This window comes from Macaca mulatta, chromosome 19, assembly GCF_049350105.2.
Source record: "Macaca mulatta isolate MMU2019108-1 chromosome 19, T2T-MMU8v2.0, whole genome shotgun sequence".
In the NCBI taxonomy this organism is placed as follows: domain Eukaryota; kingdom Metazoa; phylum Chordata; class Mammalia; order Primates; family Cercopithecidae; genus Macaca; species Macaca mulatta.
In genome coordinates, this window is record NC_133424.1 from 62,047,051 (window position 1) to 62,059,897 (window position 12,847).

Genomic DNA, 12,847 nt, shown 5'->3' on the forward strand with positions numbered 1-12,847 from the left:
GATGGGGTCTTGTAGGGGATAGGGGAGGAGGGGCTGTGCCCGATGTTTGAGTCTAAAAAGGAAGGAAGGGTTTACAGCCGCACCTTGGCATTTCTGGGGCAGGGACATAATAAGGTTTATATTCCTAAAATCTGTGAGGAAGTTAGGTGAGGAATCAGGGTCCCACTGACAGACCTAAGAATTGAAATTCTGAATCTAGGCTGGCCACGGTGGTTCATGCCTGTAATGCCAGCACTTCAGGAGACTGAGGCGGAAGGATCTCTTCCGGAAGGAAGCCAGATGTTCGAGACCAGCCTGGTCAACGTAGTGAGACCCTGGTTTCTATTAAAGACAAAAATTTAGCCAGATGTGGCTGTGTGTACCTATAGTCCTAACTACTTAGAGGCTGAGGTGGGAGTATCTCTTGAGCCTTGGAGTTCAAGGCTGCAGTGAGCTATGATTGCATCACTGCACTATGGCCTGGAGTGAGACCCTGTCTCAAGAAATAAAGGAAATTATGGGTTTAGGGAGAGGCAGGAGGTTGGGGCTTATGCTTTTAGCCTTTTTTTTTTTTTTTTTTTTTTGAGAGAGTTTCTGTCACCCAGGCTGCAGTGCAGTGGCATCATCTTGGCTCACTGTAACTTCCACCTCCTGGGTTCAAGAGATTCTCCTGCCTCAACCTCTTGAGTAGCTGGGATTACAGGCACCCGCCATCACACTTGGCTAATTTTTTTTTTTTTTGGTATTTTTAGTAGAGATGGGGTTTTACTACGTTGGCCAGGCTGGTTTGAAACTCCTGACCTCAAGTGATCCGCCCGCCTCAGCCTCCCGAGGTGCTGGGATTATAGGCGTGAGCCACCTCACCCGGATTGCCTGCTTTTAGCTTCTATATCCCAAATGATGGGCATTCAGGGATCCTACGTTCCTGGGTTTCATGGGAAGCAGGTCTGGGGACCTGAACTGGGCTGTAAGTGAAGAGCTCAGTGAGTCTAAGTTCCTGGTCTTCTGAGCGAGGAACTCCAGTCTTGTCCTCCTAGAATCTAAGACAAGGGGTTTGCAGGTTTGAAGTCTAGAAATTCACGGGCTGAGCACCTGTAAATTTGGATTTTGGGGGGCTGAGGGGGGATGGGACTGGGGGCCCAGACTCCTGGGCCCTCACGGCCCGCCACTCCCATGTCTAGATCAAGCTGTCTGTGCCCAAGGCTGGCGAGGGTCTGGGAGCCTCATCGGGTGATGCCATATCAGGCACTGACCACAACAGCCTGGACTCGAGCCTGACTCGGGAGAAGATCGAGGCCAAGATCAAGGAGGTGGAGGAGAAGCAGCCGGAGATGAAGTCGGGTTTCATGGCCTCCTTCTTGGACTTCCTCAAGTCAGGCAAGCGCCACCCACCACTTTACCAGGCAGGCCTGACACCTCCGCTCAGCCCTCCCAAGAGCGTGCCACCCTCTGTGCCAGCCCGAGGCCTGCAGCCCCAGCCCCCTGCCACCCCCGCTGTGCCACATCCCCCACCTTCCGGAGCCTTCGGGCTTGGGGGTGCCCTGGAGGCTGCGGAGAGTGAAGGGCTGGGGCTGGGCTGCCCTTCACCCTGCAAGCGACTGGATGAGGAGCTGAAGCGGAACCTCGAGACACTGCCCTCCTTCTCCTCGGACGAGGAAGACTCTGTCGCCAAGAACCGAGACCTGCAGGAGAGCATCTCCTCGGCCATCTCTGCCCTCGATGACCCACCCCTTGCTGGGCCAAAGGACACCTCCACCCCAGATGGGCCGCCCTTGGCCCCCGCAGCTGCAGTTCCAGGGCCACCCCCTCTTCCGGGGCTCCCCAGTGCCAACGGCAATGGCACTCCTGGTGAGCTCTGGGAACGTGGTCTGGGAGTAGAGTGGAGCTTAAAGGTTATCACGGTCACTAGATACAGTTGTGCAGGTTACGCACTGTTTAAGAGACACCATTCACGTAGATGGTACAAGCTGGCATATTTATGAAGGGACTTTCCTGATTACACAGGCATTTTGAGGAAGGTGTGTATCTTGTTCTAATTCACCCAGAGGTGCTAAGTGGACTAGGAGGGGCCCCAAGGCAGATACTGGAGAATGCAAGGAGACAGGGCAGGTGATGAGTTACAGGAGAGGGGCTACTCAGGTTCTGAATGGTGGGAGGTGTGGGGACTGAGGAGGGCTCTGAGTCAGCCACATGTGAAGGTACAGAAAGATGTCTGGGGGCAGAGAAAGACTTGGGGAGGGTGATGGGTCTTGGGAGTGGGCAGCGGAAGGCAAGACTAGGGGCACAATTGGGAGATGAGAGGTGGGAGCTTACAGGAGGGCACAGAGGGGACTTGGGAAATGGAGAGAGCTTTTGGGGGGTGTAGAAAGTTGGGGAATGGGAAGTGGGGAGGTGAGAAGAAGGGGTGAGGCCAAAGCTGACAGGGTCATTGTAGGAGAGAACAGCCAGGCTGAGAGAGCCTTTGAAGGGCTTGGAAGGGCCATGGCCAAGGATACAAGGACGGAGAAGCAGCAGTTTTACGGGTCGGGTGAGATTTCAGGGAGTTAGAGGGGAGTGTTAAAAAAAAAAAAAAAAAAAAAAAAAAAAAAAAAAAAACCATGACAGGCTGGGCACAGTCGGCAACACCTGTAATCCTAGCACACTTTGGGAGGCTGAGACAGGAGGATCACTTGAGCCCAGGAGGTTGAGGCTGTGGTGAACCATGATTGAGCCACTGTACTCCAGCCTGGCTGACAGAGCAAGACCCTAAGACAGGGTCTTTTTAAACAAAAAACCCCCCAAACAAAACAAAAAGACCCTGTGAGGTTTTTGTTTTGTTTTGTTTTGTTTTTTTTGTGAGACAGAGTCTTGCTCTGTCACCCAGGCTGGAGTTTAGTGGCGCAATCTTGGCTCACCGCAACCTCTGCCTTCCAGGTTCAAGTGATTCTCCTGCCTCAGCCTCCCAAGTAGCTGGGACTACAGGTGCGTGCCACCATGCCCAGCTAATTTTTTGTATTTTTTTTTTTTTTTTTTTTTTTTGAGACGGAGTCTCGCTCTGTCACCCAGGCTGGAGTGCTGTGGCCGGATCTCAGCTCACTGCAAGCTCCGCCTCCTGGGTTCCCGCCATTCTCCTGCCTCAGCCTCCCGAGTAGCCGGGACTACAGGCGCCCGCCACCTCGCCCGGCTAGTTTTTTTTTTTTTTTGTATTTTTTAGTAGAGACGGGGTTTCACCGTGTTAGCCAGGATGGTCTCGATCTCCTGACCTCGTGATCCGCCCGTCTCGGCCTCCCAAAGTGCTGGGATTACAGGCTTGAGCCACCGCGCCCGGCAATTTTTTTTTTTTTTTTTTTTTTTTTTGAGACGGAGTCTTGCTCTGTCACCCAGGCTGGAGTGCAGTGGCCGGATCTCAGCTCACTGCAAGCTCCGCCTCCCGGGTTTACGCCATTCTCCTGCCTCAGCCTCCCGAGTAGCTGGGACTACAGGCGCCCGCCACCTCGCCCGGCTAGTTTTTTTGTATTTTTTAGTAGAGACGGGGTTTCACCGTGTTAGCCGGGATGGTCTCTCGATCTCCTGACCTCGTGATCCGCCCGTCTCGGCCTCCCAAAGTGCTGGGATTACAGGCTTGAGCCACCGCGCCCGGCCAATTTTTTGTATTTTTAGTAGAGATGGGGTTTCACTATGTTGGCCAAGCTGGTCTTGAACTCCTTACTTCGTGATCTGCCCACCTCAGCATCCCAAAGTGTTGGGATTACAGGCGTGAGCCACTGTGCCCAGCCATTTTTTTTGTTTTGTTTTGTTTTTCAAGACAGAGTCTCACTCTGTCCACCAGGCTGGAGTACAGTGGCACGATCTTGGCTCACTGCAACCTCCGCCTCCCGGGTTCAAGCTGTTCTCCTGCCTCAGCCTCCCAAGTAGCTGGGATTACAGGCACCTGCCACCACACCTGGCTCATTTTTTATATTTTTGGTAGAGACAGGGTTTTACCATGTTGGCCAGGCTGGTCTCGAACTCCTGACCTCAAGTGATCCGCCTGCCTTGGCTTCTGAAAGTAGTGGGATTACAGGCATGAACCACCATGCCCGCCTCCTATGAGGTTCTTAAAAGGCCTGAAGAAGGGAGCTGGCAGACAGAGGAGGGGTTAGCAGTCTGCACACTAGTGAGCAGGCCAAGGAAAGAACAAAGATGGGCCTGGAGGGAGGAGGATGAGGCCTTGGAGGAAGACAAGGTGAGGAAGTAGAGCTAGGGAGGTGATGACTTAGGAGTTGGGAGGGTCATTCAGGAGGAGGAGTTAAGAGCCAGACAAGGGCTTTGAGACCACAAAGAGACATTTCAGGACTGAGAAGGGGATTAGGGATGGGAGACAGGTCTCCTTTACAGCCACAGGAGCCAGAGTAGGTCTCTGTAGAGACTCCGATAGGGTAGAAGGGCCACTGGGAGCTGAGTGGTAGTTACAGACAGAGGGGTTCTTGGTACAGAAAGTGATGTTTAAAGGACAAGAGGAAAGGTGCCAGGAATGATGAATAACATCCAGGCCTGATGTCCCTGTCTCCCCCAGAGCCCCCACTGCTGGAGGAGAAACCCCCACCCACTCCACCTCCTGCCCCGACTCCTCAGCCTCAGCCTCCACCACCCCCTCCGCCGCCACAGCCAGCCCTGCCCTCGCCGCCCCCGCTGGTGGCCCCCACGCCCAACTCACCACCGCCACCACCGCTGCCGCCACCACCTCCACCAGCTATGCCCTCGCCTCCACCGCCACCCCCACCAGCCGCTGCCCCACCCGCTGCCCCTCCTGAGGAGCCCGCTGCCCCGTCCCCCGAAGACCCTGAGCTGCCGGACACCCGGCCCCTGCATCTGGCCAAGAAGCAGGAGACGGCGGCCGTGTGTGGGGAGACGGACGAGGAGGCTGGCGAGAGTGGCGGAGAGGGCATCTTCCGGGAGCGGGACGAGTTTGTCATCCGCGCTGAGGACATCCCTTCCCTCAAGGTGAGTCCCAGCCTTCTCCAAAAACTGGGCCTGATGGGTTTGGTCACCTGTTTTGTTGAGCGCCTGCTGGATGACAGGCTTGTATTGGGACCTGCAGATCCAGTGATGGCCTGGCCGCCCTGGAAATCACAGTCCGATGGGGCTGATAGAGGTGTCGAGGACCTGCGGGCCTCAGAGGTTTTATTTGCGTTTGTGTGTATACATGCATTACTTACATGTAAGGTAAAGCGATTGTTAACGTGTATGTGTCTATACATGCATTACTTGCATATAAGGTAAAGCGATTGTGAATGTTTATGCAGATACCCTACTGTGGGTGGTAGAGGACCAGTACTGTACAAGCAGATGCGGCTCTGGCCTCAGGGAGCTTCTAGTCTAATGGAACGAGCCAGAGAGACAGGCTACTTTGCCATTTATGGCACAATGGTGGAAATGTGAGTCACTGACATAGACTACCTGCAGGTAACCCGTAAATGTAATTGGGCCGGATGCGGCGGCTTACACCTGTAATCTCAGCACTTTGGAAGTTTGAGACCAGCCTAGCCACATATTGAAACCTTTTCTCTCAAACGAAAAGAGTGAATCATTTGGGAATGCTCACTGTGTATCAGGCTATGTCTTTTTTTTTTTTTTGAGACGGAGTTTCACTCTTATTGCTCGGCTTACTGCAACCTCCGCCTCCCAGGTTGAAGAGATTCTTTTGACTTGGCCTCCCAAGTAGCTGGGACTACAGGCGCACGCCACCACGTCCGGCTGATTTTTGTGTTTTTAGTAGAAACGGGGGTTTCACTGTGTTGGCCAGGCTGGTCTCAAACTCCTGACCTCAGGTGATCTACCTGCTTGGCCTCCCAAAGTGCTGGGATTATAGGTGTTAGCCACTGCACCCGGCTGGCCATATCTTCAATGCTTACTTTAAATAGTTAAATACATAAATGCAGACCAACAGCCTGTTCACTGCTTCCAGTCTACCGCAGGGGTTGGAAAACTGTGGCCCCTAGGCCAAATCCAGCCCACTGCTTGTTTTTGCAAATAAAGTTTTATTGGCACACAACCATGCCCATTCATTTACATGTTGTCTATGGCTGTTTTTCGCATATGGCAGCGAGCTGGGTAGTTAGCTGGCCCTCAATGGCAAAAAATATCTCTGGCTCATCATGAATAAGGTTTGCTGGCCTCTACTGTACTGGGTTCATTGGACAAATAGAGTTGGATCAGAGGATTAACTTGCAAGGCACTTGATGGGGTAGGTGTTATCAGGTGCCCATGGAGTGCTCTGCACAGGGCATGCGGCTGAGCAGGTGTTCAGGAGGTCAGCCCTGATGGTGGCATGGAAGCCAAGGCCATTCTCCATGTCAGTCATTGTCATTGATTGTACTGATTATGAGACAGGATTATTGTTTGGCCCTTCATGTATACTATGACACTTAATTTAATCTTGGCCGGGTGTGGTGGCTCACGCCTCTAATCCCAGCACTTTGGGAGGCCAAGGCAGGTGGATCACTTGAGGTCAGGAGTTTGAGACCAGCCTGGCCAGTATGGTGAAACCCCGTCTTTACTAAAAGTACAAAAAATTAGGTGGGCGTGGTGGGGCGTACCTGTAATCCCTTCTACTCGGGAGGCTGAGGAAGGAGGATCACTTGAACTCTGCCGGGGGAGTGTGGGGCGGAGGTTGCAGGGAGTGAGATTGTGCCACTGCATTCCAACCTGGGCGCCAAGTAAGACTCCATCTCGAAAATAATAATAATTTAGTCCTGGATGTTGTTTTAATTTAATGTTGGATGTAACATGGAGAAATTATGGGAAAAATTAATTATAAGGATAATAACTATTATTACACTTTCTTCTTTTCTGTTTGTTTGTTTGTTTGTTTGTTTTTTGAGATGGAGTCTTGCTCTGTCACCCAGGCCAGAGTGCAGGGGCGCAATCTCGGCTCACTGCAACCTCTGCTGCCCGGGTTCAAGCAGTTCTCCTGCCTCAGCCTCCTGAGTAGCTGGGATTACTGGCACGTGCCACCACACCTGGCTAATGTTTGCATTTTTAGTAGAGAAGGGGTTTCAACATCTTGGCCAAACTGCTCTTCCACTTCTTACCTTGTGATCCACTCATCTCGGCCTCCCAAAGTGCTGGGATTACAGGCATGAGCCACCGCGCCCGGCCTTACACTTTCTTCTTAAGTGTGTTTTTTGAGGCAAACTCAAATGTATTTTTTCCTATGTTATTTCAATGTATTTCATTGTGGGAAAAGTAAATAATAGAGCAGGCTGGGAGTGGTGGCTCACGCCTGTAATCCCAGAACTTTGAGAGGCTGAGGTGAGAGGATCACTTGAGAGCAGCTAGCCAAATAGCAAGACCTCACAACTACCAAAAACAATAAATAAATTAGCCAGGCATGGTAGCGCATGCCTGTAGTCTCAGCTACGTGAAAGGCTAAGATGGCAGGATTGCTTGAGCCCAGGAGTTTGCGGTTACCGTGAGCTATCTATGATTGCACCACAGCACTCCAGCCTCGGTGACAGAGCGAGACCCTGTCTCTAAAAAAGAAAAAAGAAATGTCTACTACCTCCTGAGGAACAGGATTTTGGGAACATCACAGTCAGAATTTCGTTTTATCTTTCTTTGTTTTTAAAATCATGGTCACATACGTACCATGAAATTTGTCATTTTAACCAGTTTTCAGTGTATGGTTCAGTGGCATTAAGGATATTGACATCATGCCGGGCGTGGTGTCTCACGCCTGTAATCCCAGCACTTTGGAAGGCCGAGGCGGGCAGAACACGAGGTCAAGAGATTGAGACTATCCTGGCTAACATGGTGAAACCCTGTCTCTACTAAAAATACAAAAATTAGCTGGGAGTGTCATGTCTGTAATCCCAGCACTTTGGAAGGCTGAGGTGGGTGGATCATGAGGTCAGGAGATCGAGACTATCCTGGCTAACATGGTGAAACCCCATCTCTACTAAAAATACAAGAAATTAGCTGGGCCTGGTGGTGGGTGCCTGTAGTCCCAGCTACTCTGGAGGCTGAGGCAGGAGAATGGCGTGAACCCAGGAGGTGGAGCTTGCAGTGAGCCGAGATTGCGCCACTGCACTCCAGCCTGGGTGACAGAGCGAGACTCCGTCTCAAAAATAAAATAAAATAAAATAAAATTAGCCAGGCATAGTGGCGGGTGCCTGTAATCCCAACTACTCGGGAGGCTGAGGCAGGAGAATCGCTTGAACCTGGGAGTCGGAGGTTACAGTGAGCTGAGATCGCGCCACTGCACTCCAGTCTGGTAAGGGAGCAAGACTGTCTCAAAAAAAAAAAAAAAATTGACATCATAGGCCAGGTGCGGTAGCTCATGCCTGTAATTGCAGCACTTTGGGAGGCCAAGGCGGGCAGATCACCTGAGGTCAGGAGTTCGAGACCAGCCACTGCACTCCAGCCTGGGCTACAAGAGCAAAACTCTGTCTCAAAAAAATAAAGAAAAAAAAATATTGAGATTGTTGAATGACCGTCACCACCATCCATCTCCAAGTTTTATCTTTTTATATAAAAAAGATAAACTTCATTATAGAGACTACAGTAGCATTTTGCAGGGATGGAAACTGAGGCTCACACAGGTAAAAAGTTCTTCCGACTGCGAATTACTATGCCCATTTTTTTGAGACAGGGTCTCTCTCTGTTGTCCAGGCTGGAGTGCAGTGACATGATCTTGGCTCACTGCAACTTCTGCCTCCCTAGTTCAAGCGATTCTCATAACTCAGCCTCTCGAGTAGCTGCGACTACAGAGGACCCTACCATGCTTGGCTAATTTTTGTATTTTTAGTGGAGATGGGGTTTCACCATGTTGGCCAGGCTGGTCTCAAACTCATGACCTCGGGTGATCCGCCCACCTCGGCCTCCCAAAGTGCTGGGATTACAGGAATGAGCCACTGTGCCTGGCCTATTATCCTCATTTTTGAGGGAAGGAAACCGAGGCACAGAGAGATAAAGTAGCTTTCCCAGGCTTTTGTAGCTCGGGATCCACACCCAGCCCTGCTGGCCTTAGGAACCCATATTCTTATTTATTTATTTATTTTTGAGATAGTGTTTCACTCTTGTTGCCCAGGCTGGAGTGCAATGGTGCAGTCTTGGCTCACTGCAACCTCCTCTTCCCGAGTTCAAGCGATTCTCCTGCCTCAGCCTCCCGAGTAGCTGGGATTACAGGCATGCGTCACCATGCCTGGTTAATTTTGTGTTTTTAGTAGAGACGGGGTTTCTCCATGTTGGTCAGGCTACTCTCGAACTCCTGACCTCAGGTGATCTGCCCGCCTCAGCCTCCCAAAGCGCTAGGATTATAGGCGTGAGCCACTGCGCCCAGCCAAGAACCGATATTCTTATCCCCGACTCAGCCAGGCACCATGTACATTCTAGTCAAACACAGCTGAGCCAGCACTGGGTCAAATGAACAGGGTCCTAGGGCAGGGACCTTGAGCATCCCCATTTTACAGATGGTGAAGTTCACATTCAGAGAAAGGGAGTCAGTCGGCTGGCCAGTGCCAACCTGGGATTGGAGCCAGGGCCATCTGACACCACCTCCCAGCTGGCATGGGGCAGGGGAAGGGGCCAGGTGAGGACTCAGATGCTTAAAATACAACTTGAGTGTGCATTATAATGGGGGACAAAACCCCATGCCTCTGCCAAACATGCAGACCTTGGGGACTCATTTGTGGGCCTGGAGACAGGGCAGGCTGCTGGCTTAGTTAAGACCCCAGCTTTGGGCCGGCGCGGTGGCTCAAGCCTGTAATCCCAGCACTTTGGGAGGCCGAGACGGGCGGATCACGAGGTCAGGAGATCGAGACCATCCTGGCTAACACGGTGAAACCCCGTCTCTACTAAAAAATACAAAAAACTAGCCGGGCGCAGTGGCGGGCGCCTGTAGTCCCAGCTACTCGGGAGGCTGAGGCAGGAGAATGGCGTAAACCCGGGAGGCGGAGCTTGCAGTGAGCTGAGATCCGGCCACTGCACTCCAGCCTGGGTGACAGAGCGAGACTCCGTCTCAAAAAAAAAAAAAAAAAAAAAAAGACCCCAGCTTTGGTTTAACCCGACTGACTCAAATTTCTGACACTTATTATTATTATTTTTTTGTTTTTTTGAGACAGGGCCTCACTCTGTCACCCAGGCTGGTGTACAGTGTCATGATCATGGCTCACTGAAGCCTCAAACACCTGGGCTCAAGTGATCCTCCCACCTCAGCCTCCCGAGTAACTAGGACTACAGGCATACGACACCATGCCTGGCAAATTTTTTTATTCCTTAAGTAGAGACTGGCGTCTCATTCTGTTAACCTGGCTAGTCTTGAACTCTTGGGCTCAAGCAGTCCTCCCGTCTCAGCCTCCCAAAGTACTGAGATTGCCGGTGTGAGCCACTGTGTCTGGACTTTTTTTTCTTTTTTTTTTTTTGAGACGGAGTCTCAATCTGTCTCCGAGGATGGAGTGCAGTGGCACAGTCTTGGCTCAGTGCAACCCTCACCTCCCAGATTCAAGCAATTCTCCTGCCTCAGCTTCCTGAGTAGCTGGGATTACAGGCGCGTGCCACCACGCCCATCTAATTTTTGTATTTTTAGTAGAGATGGGGTTTCACTATGTTAGTCGGGCTGGTCTTGAACTCCTAACCCTGTGATTTGCTCCCCTTGGCCTCCCAAAGTGCTGGTATTACAGGCGTGAGCCAGTGTGCCCAGCCCATTTTTTTTCTTTTATACCATCTCTTTTTTTTTTGAGATGGAGTCTCGCTCTGTCTCCCAGGCTGGAGTGCTGTGGCACAGTCTCGGCTCACTGCAACCACAACCTCCCGGGTTCAAGTGATTCTCCTGCCTCAGCCTCCTGAGTAGCTGGGATTACAGGCACCTGCCACCACGCCTGGCTAATTTTTGTATTTTTAGTAGAGATGGGGTTTCACCATGTTGGCCAGGCTGGTACAAACCACTCTTAAAGCCCCTTCAAAAACAAGCTATAGACCATCGTTTATTCCAGAAAAACAGCAATCCAATATAAATATCACCTGAGTCATGTATGTGATTTTAAATGTTTTCATTCCTGCATTTATAAAAATAAAAAAGATAGATGAAATTAGCAATAGGTGGCCAAAGTGCTGTACTCTCAGCACTTTGGGAGGACGAGGCAGGAGGATTGCTTGAATCCAGGAGTTGCAGACCAGCCTGGGCAACATCGTGAGCCCCTGCCTTAAAAAAAAAAAAAAAAGAGGCCGGGCGCGGTGGCTCAAGCCTGTAATCCCAGCACTTTGGGAGGCCGAGGCGGGTGGATCACGAGGTCAGGAGATCGAGACTATCCTGGCGAACATGGTGAAACCCCGTCTCTACTAAAAATACAAAAAACTAGCCGGGCGTGGTGGCGGGCGCCTGTAGTCTCAGCTACTTGGGAGGCTGAGGCGGGAGAATGGCGTGAACCCAGGAGGCGGAGCTTGCAGTGAGCCGAGATCACGCCACTGCACTCCAGCCTGGGAGACACAGCGAGACTCCGTCTCAAAAAAAAAAAAAAAAAAAAAAAAGAAAGAAATTAGCCATAGGGATGCATTTTATTTAACCTAACATATCTAAAATATTATTTTGGCTACATGCGGTGGCTCACAGCTGTAATCCTGGCAGTTTGAGATGTTGAGGTGAGAGGATCACTTGAGCCCAGAGGTCCAGGCTGCAGTGAGCTATGATTGTGCCACTGCACTCCAGCCTAGGCAACAGAGTGAGCCTCTGTCATGCACGCATGCACACACACACAGAGTTTCAACTTGTAATTAATAAAGAACAACTCTTAATGATGTTTTTGTCAGGTGTAGTGGGTCATGCCTGTAATCCCAGCACTTTGGGAGGCCAAGGTGGGTGGATCGCTTGGGGTCAGGAGTTCAAGACCAGCTTGGGCAACATGGCAAAACCCCCCTCTCTACAAAAAAAAAAAAAAAAAAGAAAAAAAGAAAAGAAAAAATTAGCTAGATATAGTGGCATGCACTTGTTGTCCTAGCTACTCGAGAGGCTGAGGTGGGAGAATCGCTTCATCCTGGGAGACGGAGGTTGCAGTGAGCCGAAATCATACCACTGCACTCCAGTCTGGGTGACAGAGTGAGAGCCTGTCTCAAAAAAAAAAAAAAAAAAAAAAAAAAGCTGTTGGCTGGGTGTAGTGGCTCAGGCCTGTAATTGCAGCACTTCGGGAGGCCAAAGCAGGTGAGTCACCTGAGGTCCAGAGTTAAGACCAGCCTGGTCAACATAGTGAAACGCCATCTCTACCGAAAATATAAAAATTAGCCGGGCGTGGTGGTGGGCACTTGTAATCCCACCTACTCGGGAGGCTGAGGCAGAAGAATTGCTTGAACCTGGGAGGTGGAGGTTGCAGTGAGCTGAGATCGTACCATTGCACTCTAGCCTGGGCGACAAGAGTAAAACTCAGTCTCAAAAAAAGAAAAAGAAAAACTGTTAATGATGTTTTATTTTATTTTATTTTATTTTTGAGATGGAGTCTCGCTCTGTTGCCCAGGCTGGAGTGCAGTGGCGCGATCTCAGCTCACTGCAAGCTCCGCCCCCCAGGTTCACGCCATTCTCCTGCCTCAACCTCCCGTGTAGCTGGGACTACAGGTGCCTGCCACTACGCCTGGCTAATTTTTTTTTTTGTACTTTTTTTTTTTTTTTTTTTTTTGGAGATGGAGTCTCGCTCTGTTGCCCAGGCTGGAGTGCAGTGGCCGGATCTCAGCTCACTGCAAGCTCCGCCTCCCGGGTCTACGCCATTCTCCTGTCTCAGCCTCCCGAGTAGCTGGGACTACAGGCGCCCGCCACCTCGCCCGGCTAGTTTTTTGTATTTTTTTTTAGTAGAGATGGGGTTTCACTGTGTTAGCCAGGATGGTCTCGATCTCCTGACCTCGTGATCCGCCCGTCTCGGCCTCC

At 51.1% G+C, this 12,847-nt stretch overlaps 1 protein-coding gene and 1 long non-coding RNA gene across 4 annotated transcripts in view; one reads left to right on the forward strand and one right to left on the reverse strand.

Annotated features, from left to right (window-relative positions):
• Positions 1-12,847, forward strand: part of PRR12 (proline rich 12) — a 37,699-nt gene that overhangs the window by 6,795 nt on the left and 18,057 nt on the right. For 2 of the 3 annotated variants that reach the window (XM_015124585.3, XM_077980809.1), the window contains 2 exons: positions 1,161-1,827; positions 4,514-4,941. In XM_015124585.3, coding sequence (XP_014980071.2) covers positions 1,161-1,827; positions 4,514-4,941 — 1,095 coding nt within the window. The remainder of the gene's footprint in view (positions 1-1,160; positions 1,828-4,513; positions 4,942-12,847) is intronic. The other variant, XM_077980808.1, reaches the window with a different exon arrangement.
• Positions 138-2,559, reverse strand: LOC144337271 (uncharacterized). The gene is made up of 2 exons (XR_013410126.1): positions 752-2,559; positions 138-234 (listed from the first exon to the last, which is right to left on the reverse strand). It is a non-coding gene; the product is annotated as an uncharacterized LOC144337271 (long non-coding RNA).